The sequence below is a fragment of the Cimex lectularius genome, unplaced genomic scaffold (assembly GCF_000648675.2).
Source record: "Cimex lectularius strain Harlan isolate CLEC.00 unplaced genomic scaffold, Clec_2.1 scaffold5, whole genome shotgun sequence".
In the NCBI taxonomy this organism is placed as follows: Eukaryota; Metazoa; Arthropoda; class Insecta; order Hemiptera; family Cimicidae; genus Cimex; species Cimex lectularius.
Genome location: NW_019392993.1, coordinates 2258798 through 2279957, shown reverse-complemented (window position 1 = coordinate 2279957; position 21160 = coordinate 2258798). Strand labels below are relative to the sequence as shown.

The 21160-nt window shown below is 30.8% G+C and overlaps 1 protein-coding gene across 3 annotated transcripts; it reads left to right on the top strand.

Moving 5' to 3' along the window:
- The first annotated feature begins 980 nt into the window (after nucleotides 1-980).
- Nucleotides 981-17271, top strand: LOC106666189 (forkhead box protein K1). 3 transcript variants are annotated; one of them, XM_014393198.2, is made up of 11 exons: nucleotides 981-1547; nucleotides 8134-8310; nucleotides 10432-10590; nucleotides 14637-14736; nucleotides 14806-14952; nucleotides 15030-15220; nucleotides 15293-15447; nucleotides 15680-15820; nucleotides 15904-16048; nucleotides 16116-16249; nucleotides 16982-17271. In XM_014393198.2, the coding sequence occupies exons 1-10, from the start codon at nucleotides 1192-1194 to the stop codon at nucleotides 16240-16242; spliced, it is 1698 nt and encodes a 565-aa protein (XP_014248684.1). In that variant the 5' UTR covers nucleotides 981-1191; the 3' UTR covers nucleotides 16243-16249; nucleotides 16982-17271. The 3 variants fall into 3 exon arrangements, with proteins under 3 accessions (XP_014248684.1, XP_014248686.1, XP_014248685.1); XM_014393200.2 differs by lacking the exon at nucleotides 10432-10590; XM_014393199.2 differs by lacking the exon at nucleotides 15680-15820 and having other exon boundaries at nucleotides 984-1547.
- Nucleotides 17272-21160: the final 3889 nt, after the last annotated feature.

The following is a 21160-nucleotide window of genomic DNA, read 5'->3' as shown; positions in this document are numbered from 1 at the left end:
ATGATATTATAGATACTTGTTTGTTTTACAATTATTTATTGAAATTGTAACTATATTTTGGTTTGTTTTTATATTTTCTTTATATACATTATTTCGATTCATGTTATTTTAGATCAATTCACCAGATGGCCATTAACCATTGTCACTTGGTGTAAAGGCAAATATTTCTTTTTGTTTTACCTTGTTGAAAGAAAGGACTTAAGGTCATTTATAAAAATTAAAAATAATAAAGGGCCTAAAAGTGATCCCTGGGGAACTTCAAATATAATTGAAACTGTATATATCCACAAAATATGCTTTAGTTTACTGAAACTAAGAAGAATTTAGTAACTTTCATTTTATTTTACTTGATTTAGTTTAAATATAATAGTTATCATTTTTATTTTTACTTGTTTCTTTTTCGAATAATGATGTTATAGATACTTGTTTGTTTTTCAATTATAAACATTGTAACTATATTTTGGTTTGTTTTTATATTTTATTTATTACAATTCATGTTATTTTACATCAATTTGACAGACAGCCATTAACCATTGTCACCTTGTGTAAAGCCAAATATTTCTTTTGTTTGACCTTGTCAAAAGAAAGGACTTGTCATTTACAAAAATTAAAAATAATAATAAAAGGCTTGTGATCCTTGTGGGTCTCCAGATGTAACTGAAATTGGATTTGATTAAAACGATTTTAGTTTTTCAACCTGTATTCTACAGGTTCTATATACTCCATGACATTTTAATTTAGCGATCAAAACAAAACGATGAACAGTGGTACATGCTTTGGAGAAGTCTGTGTAGACCGAATCAACTTGAAAAATTTGTTTCAAGTGGTAATAATAGATGTAGTTTTATCCAGTTGGCGTAGATCCGTTCAAATCGAAGTTGGCGGCGAATGGGAAGAGGGAAAGTGGCCGTAATGGCGAATGTGAAACGTTCCTCTTTTGGAGGGGATGTGACGGGAAAGAACGGAAGATCCGTGGACTGTGGTGAGAGAGAGAACGCCCTCTAGGGCAGTGGTGTTTTGTTTTGACACAATCGCGCAGCTCCTATCGTCACGTGGTTTCTTTTCTCGGCCACCCACGTTTCGGTTCCGTGGGTAAACAATACCCACAGTTTTTTTTAATCGAATACTCGCCGTTTTTCGCCCCCGGTTGGAAGGGGATCGGGGAAGGATCGGAAAAGACCGGCAGACGGGATGTCCGTGTCGCGCTCACAGGAAAGCGATGCCTGGGCACTTCTCGCCCTCAAATCCGCACCAGCCAGCCCGACGAAAATCCAATGGAGTCCCGACACCAAAGACACCGCGATCGCGAGGCTGGAAGGGCGCGAGTTCGAGTACTTCGTGAGACAGAAGAGGATCATCATCGGGAGGAACAGCTCACGAGGCGATGTCGACGTTAATATGGGACATTCGAGTTTTATCTCGCGTAAACACTTGGAATTGGTTTTCGAACATCCGCATTTTTTTATGGTGTGCAACGGGAAAAACGGCGTTTTCGTCGACGGTGTCTTCCAAAGGAAAGGGGCACCCTCATTTCAGTTACCTAAAACGTGAGTGGAACAATATTTTTTATTCTAACGAACTCGTGTAAATATTGAAGAGAGTGGGTAGGGTCATGTTTATAACAAGCTTGTTTACCAACTCGAAGGCCATAGGAGAGCTCTTTCGTTATAAAACCAACGATCGCCCTTCTATCCACCATTCTTTCTATATTCTTCTTAATATTATTTTAATTCTCAATTTAAGGCGATAAACGGCTTAAAACCCTTCACAGGGGCGTAAAGTCCGCGGTGTCTTAATTGTCTCTTCTACCTCATTTATTATTCTATTGATCTGCAACTCGTCGCTACGTCACTTGGAGAAAAATCCAATTAATCATTCTTTTTATACGCAAACTTAAAATAACAGAAAAATGTTGCATTTTGTAATTTCTTAACGCAATAAACAAATCGGATCACGGGACAATGGAATATACGCCCGTCGCATGTTTTGTCGCGCCTTTGACCTTTTAAGGCTTTTTTTCTCTCTCTTCCTTTATTTGTAGTGTTGTTGTTTTTGTTTTTTTATCCGACTTCTTTCTTTTTATTATTTTTACGCCGAGAGGAAGAATGTGATCGCACCAGGATCCGCGATATTCCGTTTTCCGCACCCCACCCCAATTCGACGATATTACAGTTTTACATGTAAATAAATTGCAGTCGTGTCGGCGTTTTATTTCTGCTAATTTCTTTCTTTTTCTTCTACTTCTTCTTCTCCTTCTTCTTCCTCGTCCCATTTTCGTGTTTTCTTCCCTTCCGATAGTTTTAGAAATCTCCCGTCCATGTTTATTTATGGCAAGAATGTATAACATTGAACCTACGCTTGGCTTTAACTCAAAGATAATTGTTTTAATTTTAGAACGTTAAAAAATAAAGAGAAATAAATAAAGTTTCATCAATCAAAAATTAAAATGCAATTAAACTTTTTTTTTTAATTTATCTTCTCTACATCCACTCTTAACTTAGAACCTTTGGACTTTAAGATGGTAGTATGTATACTACAAAACAAAATGAACACAAAAAATATATATAAAAATCAAAAAAAGAACTCAATAGTACATGTTCAACTGGCACGAGGTTACTTATTGGCTTTGCCTAAAGGTTTTTGAAGTTTGAGATCAGGTTGGACAAAACCAAATTAATCGCTAGTTTGGACTTGTAAAATTTGTTTTTTGAGATGGGACAGAGTTTTCGCATGATGATGACACCCGGATATTTATACTCTTTACAATTTCGATTCGTTTACCCTGGGAGGACCAGCGATCCCTACGTGCCTGCCTTTTCCCCTACGAAAAGCTACATTTTTTTATTTACTTAATTACGAGAGCCATAATTTTCCAATGCAACTACATTCCTTTGTAAAGCAACAGAATTAGCCAGGATGGCTACACCGCAGCAAAGAGAAGACGCTAATTAAAACATTAGAGCAATGAATACTAAATTCTAGGACATCAGGAACGTCTATAAAGATGAAACAAGGGGCTGAGGAGGCTCCCTTTCTAATGCCAGGATTAAATAGATAAGACAGTATTATTAATTTTAACAGCAGTCTTGAAAGAAGCTGTTGGCATATTGACGATTGCAGATGAGAAACTGAGGTTTGCAATCTTTTGACTAAAATGCCATCAGTATACTGAGTCAAAGGCCTCTTTAAAGTCAATAAGAAAACGCAAAAATTTTATTTACTCTTTTCGAGGTTTCTAGGTTAAAAATATTTGTGAGTGAGAAGATATGGTCAACTATCGATCTCTCCTAAATCCGGATTGAAATACGCTTAAAATATTCTTTTCACAAACAATTGTTTGCGTTGAAACAACAGACCAGCAAAACCTTTAAAAACAGCCTGCTCTCAAACCCCTCAATTCCACCCATTTGAAGTTTACAGTATTTAATGTAGTGTGTTGATTGATGTTGAGCCATGCTTCAGGTTTGAGACACTGACGTTTTGATTTAATCGAATCCTTTCAAAATTTATTTATTACAAAATTATTTCACCTACTGACTCTTACTTTGAACTACATGTTCTACTGGAAGGATCAACTGATCTCTCTTGTATAGCGTAAAGCTTCATCTCTTCTATTTAGGTAGGACCCGCTCATTACCTGAACACAGACTACTTAAAATTACTGGGTTGAAGTGATTAATGTCAATTTGTCTTGGAGCAAACCCTCATTTCACTTGCCCATGATTGTAATCAGGACTTTTTCACTGTTAGTAATCATGAAGATAATTTTTATTTATTTTTTAAATTAAATTTGTTTTTACTTGTTAACCCTCATAAACTTCCATGATGTATAATTAAATTTTTGTATATTACATTATGCCACCAAACACTTTTTCCTTTTTTTCAATGGATACCAGGAACTGGAAGAGTTCCCCCTGAGCACTGCAGCTGTTCAGCTCATTGTACTTTATCCCTGGCTCCATTTTTGGGGGCTCGCAACACGAGTGTGAATTTGAGCCCCCGGTGTGCCAGTGTTCTTCCATCGAAGAAACTCATGTTTGAAGTGAGTGTTGGGACCAAATTCAGTCTCTGAGATCTGATCCTGCCCCTTCCATTGATGAGTACCGTGTCAATTTCTTTCAGTTGCGGCCACCAGTCCCCTTAGGCGTCAGAAAAAAGTCCAGAGGTAACAGTGGGGATCGAACCCACGACCGCGGGATCTACTAGCTCAGAGTCTGATGCCTTAATCACTCAGCTACTGCCCCCCCCCCCCCACCAAACACTTAAGATGTTTTTCAACAAATTGTGCAATTTGTGAAAAATAAATTTTGAGATTATTTTGAATACCTTAGGACATGAATTAATTGGATAGATATTTTGGGGTTTAGCAGGTGCTAAACTCAACCAAACAAAATTTGCAGTAACAGAATATTTTTTTTATTGTACATAACTTATGCAAGAATTATAACTATTTTACTTACACTTACGCTTTGGAATTATGCGATTGATTTGTTTTCAAGTTTATTTATAAGTTCACTAATTTCGTGGTCCGCTTGACCAATTAATATATTACAATTAATTAAGGTTTTTAGTTGAGATAAAAAAGTCAATGGCACGAGCGGGATTCGAACCCACGATCTTCGGCCAAAAAGGAGGGAAAATTCAAAAGGTGGGGTTGAGATGGGAAGTTGGTGTCCGAGTGGATCGAGGTCACGATAGCTCAAGTGGTAGAGCAGCGGCGTATCTAGCCGAAGATCGTGGGTTCGAATCCCGCTCGTGCCATTGACTTTTTTATCTCAACTAAAAACTTTAATTAATTGTAATTTATTTAGAATTTCCAAATTAATTTCCTTTGTAAAAGACTTAAAAAATAATATGATTAAGAGCTTTATATTTTTGATTATTAATATTAAATTATTTCCAACAAACATTGTTTTGAACTTTGTACGTTATTCCGTATTTGTTTAGTAGTCATAATTGACCGTATTAATTATTTTAATTAATTATTCTTTTTATCTAAGGTTTGGTTGGAAAATGAGTGTCACGAGTGGGATTTGAACCCATGAACTTCGGATCAATACGCTGCTGCTCGAACCACTTGGTCACGATAGGTCAAGTGGTTAGAGTAGCGGTGTATTGAACCGAAGGTCGTGGGTTCAAATCCTGCTCTTGTCACTAATTTTTCATCTCAACCAAACACCTTAGATAAAAAGAATAATTGATGGGTAAGATTAATGTATATAAGTTATTATTTGCATGTAATTAGAATGTGTGGTAATGGTTTGGTAGATTGGAGGTGTTGAATCATACTATGAGTGAGTTAATGAATGAAATTTATAACTTGCTCTGTTGCAATGGTCCCTTCACAATTTCTCCCATAGCTCCCTAGTCTGATAGTAAATATATTGTGGCTTCTTATGTTCATAAATATAATCTGGTGTGGTTTGATGATGTACGAGAAGGCAGATTAACATGACCGGAAACTACAAGTTCATAACTTCACATATCTCAACAAGAAATCTCAGTATCTACAATTTTCATTGAAACCAATATTTTATTTATTTTTATTGTTTTGTAGATGTCATTGTGGCATTTTTCTTTCGGCTTTCTCTTATGCTTCCTGAATAGTCCTTTCTTTTTCAATCTTACAATGTTTTTGGTATTCAATCATTATTTTTTTAATTCTCTGATAGTGTGTTCCTTGCCCATAGAGAGGTTCAGTTCTTATCAGTTGATTCTTTTCCTTATAAGAACGTTCACCTTTTCATTTCAGGAAACTAAAATTTGACCTGATTTTTTTTCAAATAAATGAGTACACTTGTTTTCATTGGCGCTAATCTTTTTCAGATTCCATGGAGTAGGCAGTGCACTGTCAAGAAATGCTGTCTCTAATTCATTCTGAAATTTCTTTTTGTATCGTACAAGATGGTGCATTCTTAGGTATGCAAGACCTAGTGATTAATCATTTGGTATGTTCTTAAAATGTCTTTGATAGTGAAATTTTCTATCCCACAGAACGGTTGGGTGACAGAAAAGGATCCTGACAGAATTGGGGCAGTTGCATTATTTTCGGATTATGCTCATTCATTTCCATCAATCCCATTGTGACTTGGAGCCTGACGGAGAGTGGCTTTTTTTCTCATTTCCGCCTTTAGTTTGGTCTTGCATACCAGAATGTGAATTCAATGTTCTAACGGTTGTAGCTTGATCACCCCCCCCCCAATCATTATGGTCTTCATAATTCATGCTTATTTTGTCTGTCAGTTGCATTTCAACATTTGGCCAACCTCAGTCGTTATCTGAACAATTATACCCCTCATCCAAACAGTCACACTGTGGTGCCAATGGTTTCTGTGTCTTTTTGATCATCAGTTCAGATTGAATTGAACACAACTTGCAAATAAGTTCATTACCCATGAGTTCTGAGTATTTGGTTTTTGAGACTAAACATTCCAGTTCCTGTACCTTCAAGGTACAGCAGATTACATACCTTTCTTGGTATAGAGTATTTTCTCTGTATTCCCACACATTTATTATTTAGAGAGTCTTTGAGTCTAAGTTGAGAGGTATTTTTTTTTTAAACTACACATCAGTCCCTTTCATTTATGTTGTAATCCCTCCTGAATTCTTTTCGGCTTATATTGAGTATAATTTTATTTGCAATCCTTGTTATTATATGGAGAGAGATCACGCAATGTTCTAAACATCCTCCATACTAGCTGTAAGATTCTGTGCTCGTGATACATACAAGCTTGTATAGTTTTTTATAATTACTATTTTCTCTGGCATCAGACCGCTTTTTAACTAAACCAGTTTGATGTAAAATTTCAAGTCTATTATGTATGAAAAATGGCAAAAAGGAGGGATAATTCAAAAGGTGTGGTTGAGGTGGGAAGTTGGTGTCCGAGTGGATCGAGGGCACGATAGCTCAAGTGGTAGAGCAGCGGCGTATCTAGCCGAAGATCGTGGGTTCGAATCCCGCTCGTGCCATTGACTTTTTTATCTCAACTAAAAACCTTAATTAATTGTAATCTATTATCTGTTTCTTTCAATTTATTCACATTTAAATCACTTGTGTAGTAATGAATCATAACTAGAAAGAGATTTTTTGCTTTTCAAATAGTCTCTTATTCTGCACATTTACAGAAATTTTAATTTTTATTAATTTGCCCACGTTAATGCAGTATTTTATGCAAATTGAGTTATTAGAAAAAAAAAACTCCTTTCTCTTTCCTTATGTAACAGATTGGCAATATAATTATATTGATTGCAAGGACATTTGCAAATATATTTGTATTAATTGATAAGGACTATTGTACATTTTTATATTTTTATTATAAATCCTTTTTAAATATTGTCATCAGCAGTGAAAACAGCAGACAATTTTTTGTGTCCAGAATTCACTAAATTAATTAATCATTGACAAGATTTATCAGTAGAAATTTCTCAAATGTCAGCACATTTTAATAACAGTACAATGCTCTTGTTTGTTTGTTATTTGCAATGATTTTAGAAAGTACAGAGTATTTATTATTTTAAACGGTCCCTTTGATTAGTTCACTTTAATTAGTTACTTTTGAAGTTTTATTCGTGATTCACTGGGAAATATAAATGCCATTAATCTAGGCGACAGATAGGATTAAAAGCGTATGCGAATGTATTATATAACAAATTGTTTATTATTCCAGTAGTTTGATAAGAATTTAGTATTCAAGTTTATCTCATCCTAAATAAATTTCACTTAAAAGGATTTTAACAGTTCTAATTTGTTATTTATACTTGTATTACATTTTTTCCTCTCTCTCAGATGTTTTCTCAAGGTTGACTTGTCATGCTGAATTACAGCCAAGTAAACAAAATACATTTGTAAAATATAAATAGCAACTGGAGAAAGTGATTGTAACCGGCGTTCCCTTAGCTTACAATCTTGGCCCTTTTGTTTGTACTGAAAAATATTTTTGTTTGCAATGCAGAACAATTCATAACACAAATAACAATAATATTTTTATTTTATTATCCAGATAATCCTTGCACAATCTGTTTTTATTGTATTATATTATTTATTTATAATCTCACTATTTATATTTCAGTACTTTGTCTCTGTAAATGCGACCTGAATCTTATACTAAAAATTTTGTGCATGTTGGTTTCCAGGTGTACCTTACGATTTCCAAGCACAACCATTAGGTTAACATTTCAATCCTTGGTCGATGAGGGAGTACCGCCAATGATTGTTAAGCAGAGGGCACCACTACCACCATTGAGAATCAACATTCCAGATCCAGATACAAATTTTACTAGTCCTTTTCCTTCTCCGACTGGTACGATAAGGTAATATGCTTTTTGTTTAAAATGAATACTGAAAGTTTTTACTGAGCATAAATTTCATTATAGTGTCAATATCCTGGCAAAAAAGCCTCACCCCTTTAATGAGCTTTAGCTTCAAAGGAACAATTTTTGGGACTATCTATTTACCTTTTGTTTTTACGGCTTTTACTAACTAGTTGACGGTTGAAATAAATCCCTGATTAAAATTTGATTTTGTTTTAAACAAAAATATATGCATTAATTTAACATAATTAGGACGGGAATTAGACGCTGCATTGTATTTTCGTTTGATAATTTATGCCGTATTTATTTTTATATTGTTTGTTTAGATTTTCTTAATGTTAGTTGTCTAACAATATCACTCTAATCAAGGAAATAATTTTTTGAACTTAACTTACCCTATTTTTATCTTTTCTTTTCTTACCCTATTTTTATTTTTATTGGTTGATGACATAGATTGATATATTGTTTCATCTGTTATTCATTTTTATCAAAGTGTTGAGGCTTAATGTTTAATTCAGGTATTATTATTATTTTAGATAATTATACTTTTTATCTAGGTCTTGTTTGAGATTATAAATAAATATTATTTTAAACATTATTATTACATGTTCCTTTGTTAAATGACCTGCCAAGTTGGAATTACCAGGTGATTCACCCCATGATATTAAATTTTTATTTAAAGTATTAGAAGAAATAAAGGAAAATTATATTATTTTGGCCTTTCACTATTTAAATTGCTTGTTATCGCATATTCAGATATGAAATGTAAATATTTTTCTTTTACTATGTATAGAATATTTTAAAAAAAATTGATAAACAAGGCTAGAAAGTGAAATCGAGTAGTTAAAAGTCATCGGAATAAATATTTGAATAGTAAAAATTCAAGATGCAAATTTTATTTTCTAAAGACTATTCATACTTAAATACTTGACTTATTTTCTATCAAAGACCTCCTGGATAATAGAACTTTATGATAAATTAATTAATCTTTTTATGTAAGGTTTTTGGTTGAAAATTTAAGATAAATACTAACTATATATCATAATTTCTCTTATAAATATAACTTAAAATAATTAATATGATCAATTATGACTGCTAAATACATATATTGATGAATATAAATATAACATTCATATCATTTTTTTGTTGATAGAAAAATTCTAGTTATGTGAAGTCAAAGGCAAGTACTAAAATGCTTTTAATTTAATGAGGAGAAATATTGTTCGTTATCAGTATGCAGTATGGTCATTTCCATAAATATCATGGATAGAATCATTAAAATAAATTTATCATTTACTATGAAGGGATTTATGTAATGTAAAAATAAACAATCTGTTTGATTGTACAATACATGCTTCTTCAATGGTTAAAAGGAATAAAAATAAAACCATCCAGTTTGCCTCCTAAAGTAATTTTTTTTTTTTTTTCATAAAAAGTCAAATCTAATAATCTAATCTAATCTAAAAGTGTAATTAATTTTTAAGCAATATTTCAGAAATATTATAAATGATATTAGTTTATATTTATCAAAGTTGGATAGTATTAATTTCAAGCAATTTTTTAGTAGAAGTTATGCACAAGATTGTTATTTTGATTTACAGTCAAGTATGATTTTGCAATAGGAAAACATAAATACTAGACCAAGTCATATTGTAAGCACTTTGCCACTAATTGTGCACTGTTATTGACACTACTTAGAACTTTATGCTTCTTAATTGTGAATAGAACTACAACTGTGCTGATTGGAAATATCCATAAAAGACTTAATTAATATTAGTAATTGGGAAAATTATAGTTAAAATGGTAGTTATGAATGCCCATGATCTAAAATGTTTATGTTAAACTGACGCTAAAATTTTGTCAGGATTGTTATAAATCTCTAATAAAAACTGGCCCTCAGTTAATAATCTCTTGTTGAAATTTAAACAATATTTATATATTTAAACAATTTCTGTGTTATTTGTTTTAGGTGATGACTAATAAATTTATTTTCACATATTCCCTTGTAATTAATTGTGAAATGGCTTGTTATTTTCTCCTTGAAAAATTAATAAAAATATATTTTAAAAAAATTAAAAAGTCGATATAAGCCATGTGACATTTGTAATTTATAAATTGTAGCGCAGCAAATTCATGTCCTGCAAGCCCAAGGGGAGGTAGTCAAAGTTCTAGGCACAATGTTAGTGCTGATCTGCAAATGGCAGCCGCCTATGCTGCTGTTGTAGCAGGGCCAAATTCCATTGTCAATACTGTCACTGTTTCTACATCACACGATGACAGGTAAACTAAAACTGACTCGTTCCCGATAGCACTACTATTTACCCTCCCTAATTTTTTGTTAATATTGTAATTTAGATACTGCACAGAAATGTATTTGCAGAATGTCTTAAATGCTGTTCATTTATACAATTTTGTTTTCCGACATTGAATTGTTTTGCATAATGTTATGAATACTTTTTTTTTTCTCTCCAGCAACCACAATTTTTTAATATTTTATTTTTTAAATATAAACAAATAATATTTTTATAAAAATACCACTAAGACATCAAAACTGAATTTGTTATCATTTTAAAATATTGCTTTTTGTCCAATTTTCTACTAAAGCTTATCACTAAAATTCATTTCGGTCAGCGACAATTAAGACCCATAGTTAAATATTTATTAATAAAAATGATGATTTGTTAAATTGTGTTTTCCATAAAATTTGAGTTTTCTCAACAAATTAGAGTTGATAATATTGTATGTATGTGTATGTGTTTGTTTGTGGGAGTATGTTGTGTTTGTATGTGTGGGTGTGAGTTGGTTTACTATTTATTATTTTTACTCCATATACTATTACATTTGCAATGGATAAGTTTACCACCATTCATAATATTCCACTTTGTACACAATTTCAAGTATATTCATAAAATATACATAGTACATAAATGATGCACACAAGAACTTTCATTTTTAAATATTTAAAAGAGCACATTTTATACGTCTATTTATAAAATTATACCTCACTTAAGAATATTAAGTGTTGTGTGGTATAGATAGTTATAAACTTATAAACAGTACTTCAACTTTTATGATTAAATTATTATCATTATAAAAAGTTATCTATCAAAAGTTATGATTTGATTATAAGATGACAGTTGTTAAGATTAATTTAGTAGTGGGGAGGGGGGCTGCTTTGGTTAAGGCATTGACTTGGCCCTACCTTACTGTATGAGTTCGGGGTTCAAATCTTTGTGGTCCTGAATTCATACCCTGAGATTTACAAATGGGCCCTGTTAAAAAAAGTGTACACACTTTATTAACAATTTCCTTCACAATTATCTTGAACATAATAACTTTGATGTCTTACTGATATTTTCTCCTGAAAAATAAATTAATACAAATTTAAAGTTTAGAACTACTCTAGTAAGAAAGATACTTATAGCTGGTTTTTTTTTTTTGGCACTAACCAAGCCAATTATTATTTTTACAATTGTGTCCTTTTTTAATTACAGTAGATACAAATATCTTATCACGCACGTTTTTTGTTTTATTGGACATTTCTGATCTTTCTTTTCCTTTTAATCCTTTTGCTTTATTTGGTTAAATAAAATCATTAAGGGATCTATTTTTGAGCGAAGTTTATGTGATAAAGTTGTGGTTGTACATTTAATATATTCTAAAAAGACGAGAACAAAAAATAAGAGAAAAGCTGCTCCCTTGATTTTTTTTCATAAAATATCACAAACAAGCGATGGGTGTTGGTTCCTTCAACAAAATATAATTTGACTCTACAAAGTTTTTCTTTTATTTCATATTATATTTTATGTCATAACATAATTTCTAACTCTTATGTTTTTACGATTAACATTTAATTTAACCAAATTCATTGTTTTTATTAAAAGCTAAAAAATAAAACAAATAACACTAGAAAACCCTTCTTTTTAATTAAAACATACTAGTTTTTTTTGTGTTCATCTTGTAATTGTGCCATTAATGCTTTATCAACGATTTCAAGCTTTTCATTTTTATACAGAAATTAAAAAAAAAACATTTTTAGTGTGTGTTGCTGTACTCAGTCTTACTAATTGTTAAAGAACATTTCAATTGAATTGAATCGCTGTAACAGCTTACCTCAAAAATTATGTAATAACTGTTCGTAAACATTTCACTTGTAAAATGTCCCTACGAAATGATAACCTTTGGTTATTTGTTCATTTGATAAACAGCCTGAATAGTTCGTCTCATTGCATGAATTTGATGGGTTTTTGCAAAGAGTTTGCTGCATCATTTGTAATACTTCTTCTAGACCTTTTTCTTCAAAAGCAGTACTTTGTGTGAAAAAAAACAAGTACTTATTAGTTTTACACTTGAGTCGCTACATTTTTCATCAACGATCGGATATTAATTGAATTATAATTTGTTTACATGTAATTATTATTTATGGTACAATTAATTACATAATGCAATATGTTTGATATAATTTTTTTTAAATGTGATGTTTACAAAGTATAGTACTTATATTTTATTAAATAAAAAATTAACAGACAAAGTGAAGAATAAAACAATTTAGAGCATCAGGGAAATGGTTATATTAAATGGGTTACTACATTATTAAAAATAGAATAAAAATGAAAGGATGTTTATTCTCTTGTTTTACCATTATCATATCATATAGGCCAATATTGTTATCATTTTTAATGTCTTCTTGATATGCATTTATGCTTTATGATGCTGTATTTTTTATAACTTTATAACATACAATAATATGTTTATAAACAACATTGTTGTTTTTGTTACAAGACAAAAGTCACTTTAAATCGCCATTTCTCTCTCACAAAATGAGAACATTTTATATTGTATTTTTGTCCATGTATTTTTGTTTTCATTATTTTATGGGGTTACATGTAAGTTAAAAAAAAATATGTGAGAATTGTAGCTTTATTGTGCAAAAATGTAACAGATTGATTATTCAAAGTATGGTCCATCTCTTGCCACTACCTTTTTCCATCTCCTTCCAATTTTGCATTGAAAGAATAACTGGTCTTTAGAGGCAACGAAAGAATTGACCCATTTTTTACATTCCTCATAAGAACAGAAGTGCTATTCAGACAAAACAAGTGGTAGTTAGAATGAGCAATTTCAGGAGAATAGGAGGGTGAAGTAGGATATCCAATTTGAGTGTCCAATATTCAGTCCAATACTGAGCATGAGCTTTGTCCATGAATATTTTGCTTCGCTGTTGACGTTAATGCATGGCCAGACTTATCATCTTACGATTTCTTAAGAGATTGTTGTAATGAATCCACTTTTCATCACCAGTTACAATTTGATGCAAATAAAACCTTCCCTTGAGCAGATGTTTCCAGGGGAAAAATCTGTTTTCCATATCTCTTGGCTTTAATTTGTAAACATAAAATTCCCTTGCTTTTGGGCATTATCATGGCTCTGAGGCGTAATGAATTTGCTCATTGAATCACTCCCCAAGGATTCTGCAAGATATTCATGTGTTTGACACGAGTCTTTGTTCAATAATGCCTCCAATTCGTTATCTCCAACCTTTTCTAGCCTTTTTACTAATAAATTGAAGATTTATCCCGTTTTTTTTTTTTTTTTTTTTTTTTTTTTTTTTTTTTTTTTTTTTTTTACTTAATCATATATTTCTGGCCATCCTTTTTTAATCCTTTGTGTCAAATCACCACTTTTTAACTGTCTAAATTGGTACTCAACTTGATGGAGTGTGGTGCCCCTTTCCCTGTTTTTTCTTTTTTTCAAACAAAAGCAGAAAAGTAAAGCTTCCCTCAAATTGCATTTTGTTGGCATAAAAATCGACATATTTTGAATATGCTGAATGTACGACAAAAGGACACTCCAAAAACTAAAGCTTAATTATGACGCTTTAACTTGAAGGTGATTAGGCCCAATCCTTTAAAAACTTTCTTGTAACCCCAATATATAATTGTTTACTAATAATATAATTAGTAATATAATTAATAAAAGGAAGGTTTTATTAATTAATAATAGTGTTCCAAACTCACCTTCAGTGTTTTTAGAAGTAAACATAATTATGTGAACAGAGGTATAAATAGCCAGAAAACAGAATCCAGTGCTTTTCATTAGTATGCTTATTAGAATATGGTTGTATCATATATATGTTAAAGCATGAAGCATGTATATTTGTGTTACTGTAAGAAACCTAATTTTTCTTAAATGCAGCCATCTATTAGTTGCATCTGCATTACTTCAAACACACACAGGCACACACACGATTCAAGGGAGTTAGCCAATGTTTACAAAAATGTATTAATTGCTGTTAAATATATTTCTAAATAAATAACTGAATGCAGGAATGACATTTTGGAAGGAGCAGAAGGAAGCAATTCGCATAATAAAATTTATAGATCAAGTAATGGATGCCAACAATCTGATAGCTACAGTCCACCAAAGGTACAAGTCGTTGATCTAATATTTTAACCTTTTTTTTTTTTTTTTTTAATGAATTACATTTTTGTACAGGATGACTCAAAGCCTCCATATTCCTACGCACAACTTATAGTTCAAGCTATTGCTTCTGCACCAGATAAACAACTAACACTTAGTGGAATATATTCATATATAACTAAAAATTACCCATATTATAGAACTGCTGACAAAGGATGGCAGGTAAATTAGTAGACAGTTTGATAGCTTATGTTTCTTTCATTTTTAGCCTTTTTTTTCCATAATCATGTTATTTTCAGAATTCAATTCGACATAACCTTTCTCTTAATCGTTATTTTATCAAAGTTCCACGGTCGCAAGAAGAACCGGGTAAAGGTTCTTTTTGGAGAATAGATCCTGCATCTGAGAGCAAACTTATAGAACAAGCTTTTAGGAGAAGAAGGCAGCGGGGTGTGCCTTGTTTTAGAGTCCCATTTGGGCTTTCATCTAGGTAAGTTCAACTTAAACCATGTTTTAATAAATTTAAGACTAAACTATACTAATTGTATTTGTTTTTCATTAGGAGTGCTCCAGCATCTCCAAGTCATGTCGGTATGAGTGGTCTTATGACACCTGAAAGCTTATCCCGAGAAGGATCGCCCACACTAGAAACTTCAGCTGGATCTCCTGGTCTAAATAGTCAATCGGCACCCGGATCACCTAGACAGAGACAAGAAGGTCAGCATTGATCATGCTATTTAATTTTATCTAATCGACCTCCACTGTCCATGAGCCACCGGCTAATTCTGACCCTTTGTAAAACAATGGGCTATACAAAATGACAACCAAGGTTTTGTCACAGTACTAATAACAGTTGTCTAAATCTTTTGCACTGGTTTTTATCCTTGGCCATTGTTTTTTGAAGAAAATTTCTTTTATATTCTTTAGAAATTGTTATTTGGTTCTGTAGGGTCTATGGTCAATAATAATAGTGGTGGTGGTGGTGGTGGAGTAGGAGGTGGAGGTAATAATATTCAACATATCTCTGGGAAACCTCGGCTGTTACTACCTACCCCTCATATTACAGTAGTTAACAGTCATGATAGGCAAGGTTTGTTATGAAATTATAAATGATCATGTTTGTTTATTATTGATGCGTGAAATGCTTATATGTCGTGTAAATTAATTTTTCAGAGAAATACATAGTTAGCAATCAAAACCCAGGAGCAACCACGATAGCGGCAAACAATTTGATTAGTTTATCAGAAGACCAATCTAATGTTATTCCAGCTTACTCTCAAGCCCCAGTCATAGTCCAAGCAACTTATTCTAATTATTCGTAAGTCTATACTTGTGTGATAAATTAAAAAAAAAATTATAAATGTTATTTTTACAATTTTATTTAGAAACTCATATATAAGTGAAAATAATGAAAATAATGGTTCAATGAAGCGACCAGCAGATGAACATGATATCGACCAGGAAGATTCTAAAAAACTTCGGAGGGATGACGAAAGTCTTGAAGCACCTTAAATTAATGGTGAGTAGTTTAAAAAAATGTATTGAAGGATGAGAATGTAGAAAAAGTTACAGAAATTTTTTAGCATCATCATTATGTGTTATTACATATGTGAATAATTATTTTATCTAAAATTTTTTGGTCCTTCATGTTTTTCTTATTTAAACAGTTTTTTATTTATTGCTTGTTATTTTTTGCTTCAATTTTTTAAATATCACTCAGCAGTACTCGGTACTAATTCTTTGATATATTGTTATATTGACCTTTATGGTTATAGTGTCATAGGTTTTAGAAAAACATTTTCTTTATCGTGCCAATGTTTCGATCTTTATTGAGATCATCTGAGATTTATAAACATTTTCTAGCATTGTATAAATTCATTTTTTATTAATTAATTTTTTAAATCTAAAATTTTCTAGCCTTGTATAAATTCATTTTTTCATATCCTTCAAGTATTTGTAAAATTTAAACAATGTTTATAAATCCCAGGCCCTGAAGATAATCTGAATAAAGATCGAAACATTGGCACGGTAAAGAAAATGTTTTTCTAAAATCTACGTCACACCAGACCACACGACCTCCAAATAATCATTAAGTAACGGACACTAAACACCACACATTAATAATAACAGAATTGTCTAATTGTAAGGGATGTGTTTATAAAATATTGATGAATGTTGTAAAACATCTTTAAAATAATATTGTTGAGTTTCTAATCTCACTGATTTGTTCTTTTTTTTTTTTTTTTTACAGGATTTACTAATTTTAAAATAAATTGAAGCGGCTGAAGGTAATGGATCATCACCAAAATTTTGTTTCTTACCTTCTATTGGATAAACCAAGATATATTAAATTAGGGGGAAATAGAACACAATTTCCTTGTTAAAATGGTCTTCATTCAGATGAATATTTTAAAAAGCAACTTGAAAAGTCAAGACAAGGCTATTTTAAGTGTTACCATTATTATGACTTTTTATGTATAGTTTATTATTTTTTTATGAGTAAAAAAATCAGATTTTAAATAAAGTAATATCAAGAAATTATATTAGTTTAAATATTTATTTCTTTGAAAATGTGAAAAAAGTTAGTTTTTGTTCTTAAATAAGAAAGAAGAACTGTGTTCACTGACCCAACTTTATCAAAAAAGTTTTATTTTTCTCTGACAGAAAGCAGTTTTGTTTCTAAAATATTTGTAATGTGGGCCAGGTTTTTTGAAAAGAAAATCTTATCCCCCACTGGTTACTGGTAAATGGATTTTCTTTTTATTGACAATTATCATATAAACACTTAACATATTAGAAGGGAACATTTAGTCAAGTATGAAAAAAATGTGATTGATAGATTTTTATTTTTATTTTGAAAACAAAACATTAATGCTATTCAAAATTGGATGAAGTTCAATGTTTATCACTTGAACAAACATAATTAAATATAAATATATATATATTACAATTTTTTATATATATATTTATTATATTTAATTATGTGTTATTATATAGGTAATTATGTTAACTATTTAGAAATTGTTATTAATTTCAGTTATTTTCAAACCAAATTACTGATATCTTACAATTTTATGGACTAAAATGTTTCTTATCATTCTGATTATAAATGTTTCATATAAATGTTTATACAATGTTCTACTTAAACTATAAAAAATTATTTCCCTAAAATTTATGTCAGTTGTTCTAAGTAAAAAAAAAAAAAGGTTATAAGCCATACTGGCAGCTTATGCTAATTCAAATAATTCAATTTACAAAAAAGATTTTCTCGTGCTTTTTTCCAAAACTGGCTCCACAGCCTGAAAAATCTTTATCCCAAACATTTTAACATTAGATAAGTCAAATAACAATTTTCATTTCCCTTGTTGAAATATTCAGGGTTGGCAAAAAGCTCTTTCAAGGGCCTGATATCATGTTAATAGTAGCTGGCTTAATTTTTTTATAAACGTTTAAATACATTTACATTTTGAATTATATATTTTTATTTTCCAGGTCAGGTCACCAGATTTTCATTTTAAATTATTGTTCAAAGTAAATGCATTTTAATTTTACTTTTAAACTAATGGTTCTTTTGCTTTTATTTAGTGTAACTATTTCTATGTTCAAAAGTGTATGTAGATACAGAATTTTGAAAGTATTTAATTTGGAGACTTTTCTGATTTCGTTTTAGAAAAAAAAATTACCCCATTTTTTACTTACTACAGTAAACTTTATGTTATCATTTTGAATTTACAATAATAACAAGCTCACATGATAATATACATTTTTTTAAATTGTGTGAAATAATGATGCAAGTTGTAAATAAAAAAATCTTTGACTTTGGGTTAATAATTTTTCCTTTGAAAAAAAAATGTTAAACAATAAAATACTTGTTGAGTAATGTTAATGCATGTAATGTGACTCAATACTTAAACAAGAATTTTATTACTCTATAAATAAATATTACACATTGTGTGCAATGCTTACTCATATTTTCCTTCTATTTAAACATTTCATGGTCTATTCTTGCTTTCAAAGGGCTGTGTTTTTTTTCTTTTTTTAAGTATCAATTTTATAAGTACTTAGTGTTAGATTGTCCCAAGTTTATACCAGTGATCAAAACATTACTTAATTATTTAATTTAATTTGATGTTTATCATTAATTCAGTATAAAGATAGATTATGTGCAATAGTTCTGTTTTGCTACTTTTTCATGATAAAAGGCATTCAGATCTCGAGCCACCTTGTTAAAATTGAATGATGGTAAATTGTTAAATGTGTATGTGTAGCCTTATTTTGACAACATCTTTATCATCTTATATAAACATTTTGTTTGTAACATTAGTTGTTTAAAATTGTAAATAACTATAGGAGTCAATAATTTACTAATGTGGGCATGATCGCAAAAATAAATGTAATTTACACAAGCACAATAACACTAGTACCATTGGGAAACTTATTTTCCATGTAATAAAAAACAATGTACATTTTATTTTGACGGGTTTAAAGTTCCAACTTTAATTTTCATTGTATTACTCTTTAAGTTCTATTTCTTTTGTTCGACATATTAGAGGAAGTGTTATTGAAATTAATACCAATTCCTTGCTTCCTATGTTTACCCCTGTATAAATATCTTAAATAATGTATGAACTATCACATCAAGACGAACAGTATCTCATTTTTCAAAAAATAACACAGTTAATGAGAATAAAGGTTGAGAACTTATCGTCAAATAATGCACAAAAGTATTTTAAGAAATGCTTAAGGAACACATTTTTTTGTTTATTTTTAGTTGAAAGTGATATTATTCTAGAGAATAATTTCAATTGTGCTCACATAGTTCTCAATTTAACCACGTGGAACTGTTCCTTATCATCACTTGTAATTATAAATACTTAGGTAGGAAAAAAAGTTAAAGAATTGTGTGTTATTTGCCTTTTTACAAGATAATTATAGTGTATCAAATTATAGGATAACTACATTGACAGAGATGACATTGCATAAACTGAATCGCAAAGTTTAACACATGTCAGTTTTGTATAAATGAACTGTGTAAACCAATCCGTGATATGACAGGATAATAGTAAAAAGTAACAACTGTTATTTATGTGTAGTTAACACAAAGGGTCTACACTAATTATTGTGAAGAAATTAGTTATTTCTGAAACCCTTATTTTAGCTTAATTTAGATTGTGATCATTTTAATTTCCGTTCATATGTGCTTATTTCTAGGTACCACTTACATTTGACTAGTCTTTAAAAACATTGAATTTCTAGACTATTTTAGAATGAAGTATATTATTCGAGCTCCATTAAATCTCACATGTTGGTTGCTTTCATTGAAAATTGTAGTTAGGCGTTAAGGGAGAAAGAAAGAGGAAAATCCTATAAAATGTTACACCCTCTTTTGCTGTACTGTTGCGTGATAATTAAAACTTATCATGGTCTGTGGTATCTTATTGTTTAATTTTTTTAAATTTTTATTTTTACAGTAATTTCCATTTCACGAACCTATGATTTAAGTGCATTATGTGCGATAAACAGTTTTTAAATGTTACAAGAATTATTATCATAGTTCTCTTGAAAAGTGTGAACTAGTAAAATTCAAATGTGGCATAAAATATTTTAGTTGTGTTATCAAAATGAGGTACTGTTTTAAATATTATATATGTAATATATGTTTTAAAAAAAGGTGTCATGTTATTTTTGTTTTACTATACAGAGGAAATATATGGTTTATTAAACGTGTAATTCCTGAATTTTTTATTTCAACTTTTTACGCTCGCTTCTTGGTTCCTCTTTAGTAAATAAATGAAGTACTGGTAAGAACATCACTCAGCAATTCTCTTAATGTTGATACTTTTGCAATTTTACATTATATCGTCCTTTTATTGTTATAGTTAGATGACTGAATTATATAGGCTAAAATCTGTACTTGCGTTTATGTACAGTACACACATCTACAGAGTTGAGCCTATCACTTCTTGCTGCTCGCTGGCAATTCTAGCGCTTTTGTAATTTACAATAAATTACTAGCAGCCCTTGAGAATCGCCCATCCCAGATGTTGGCAGTATGGGGTCAGATCTCGATCTTATCTGTCCAAAGGGGGTTGGGCTTCAGGGCCTACTGATAGCTAGGTCATGAAGTCAGTTCTTAAAACCAAACCCATTCACTCTCTAACTTAAGTTCATTCTTTCTTATTTACATACCAAGGGTGGTGGAGCTGATGATATTTCTCTATCATTCTTTACACTTTTAACTAACCTAATTGAGGGTTAATAGAGTACTCGATATTTCACCATTGGCCTTCTCACACTACACATTCATGCCAATAAATACATTCACTCTCAATCGACACATGCTCAGGATACAAAACAATCCTATTAACTCCAAAACTCATAATAGAGACCTCTGTTTCTATTAAAATTAATTTGTTTATTAACTAACATT

Bases quoted from the DNA above. Each gene is read 5' to 3' on its own strand.
- LOC106666189 (XM_014393198.2), top strand. From the start codon at position 1,192: ATGTCCGTGTCGCGCTCACAGGAAAGCGATGCCTGGGCACTTCTCGCC. The intron at 1,548-8,133 runs GTGAGTGGAACA...GTTGGTTTCCAG, and splicing joins TCATTTCAGTTACCTAAAAC to GTGTACCTTACGATTTCCAA. The intron at 14,953-15,029 runs GTAAATTAGTAG...TGTTATTTTCAG, and splicing joins CTGCTGACAAAGGATGGCAG to AATTCAATTCGACATAACCT.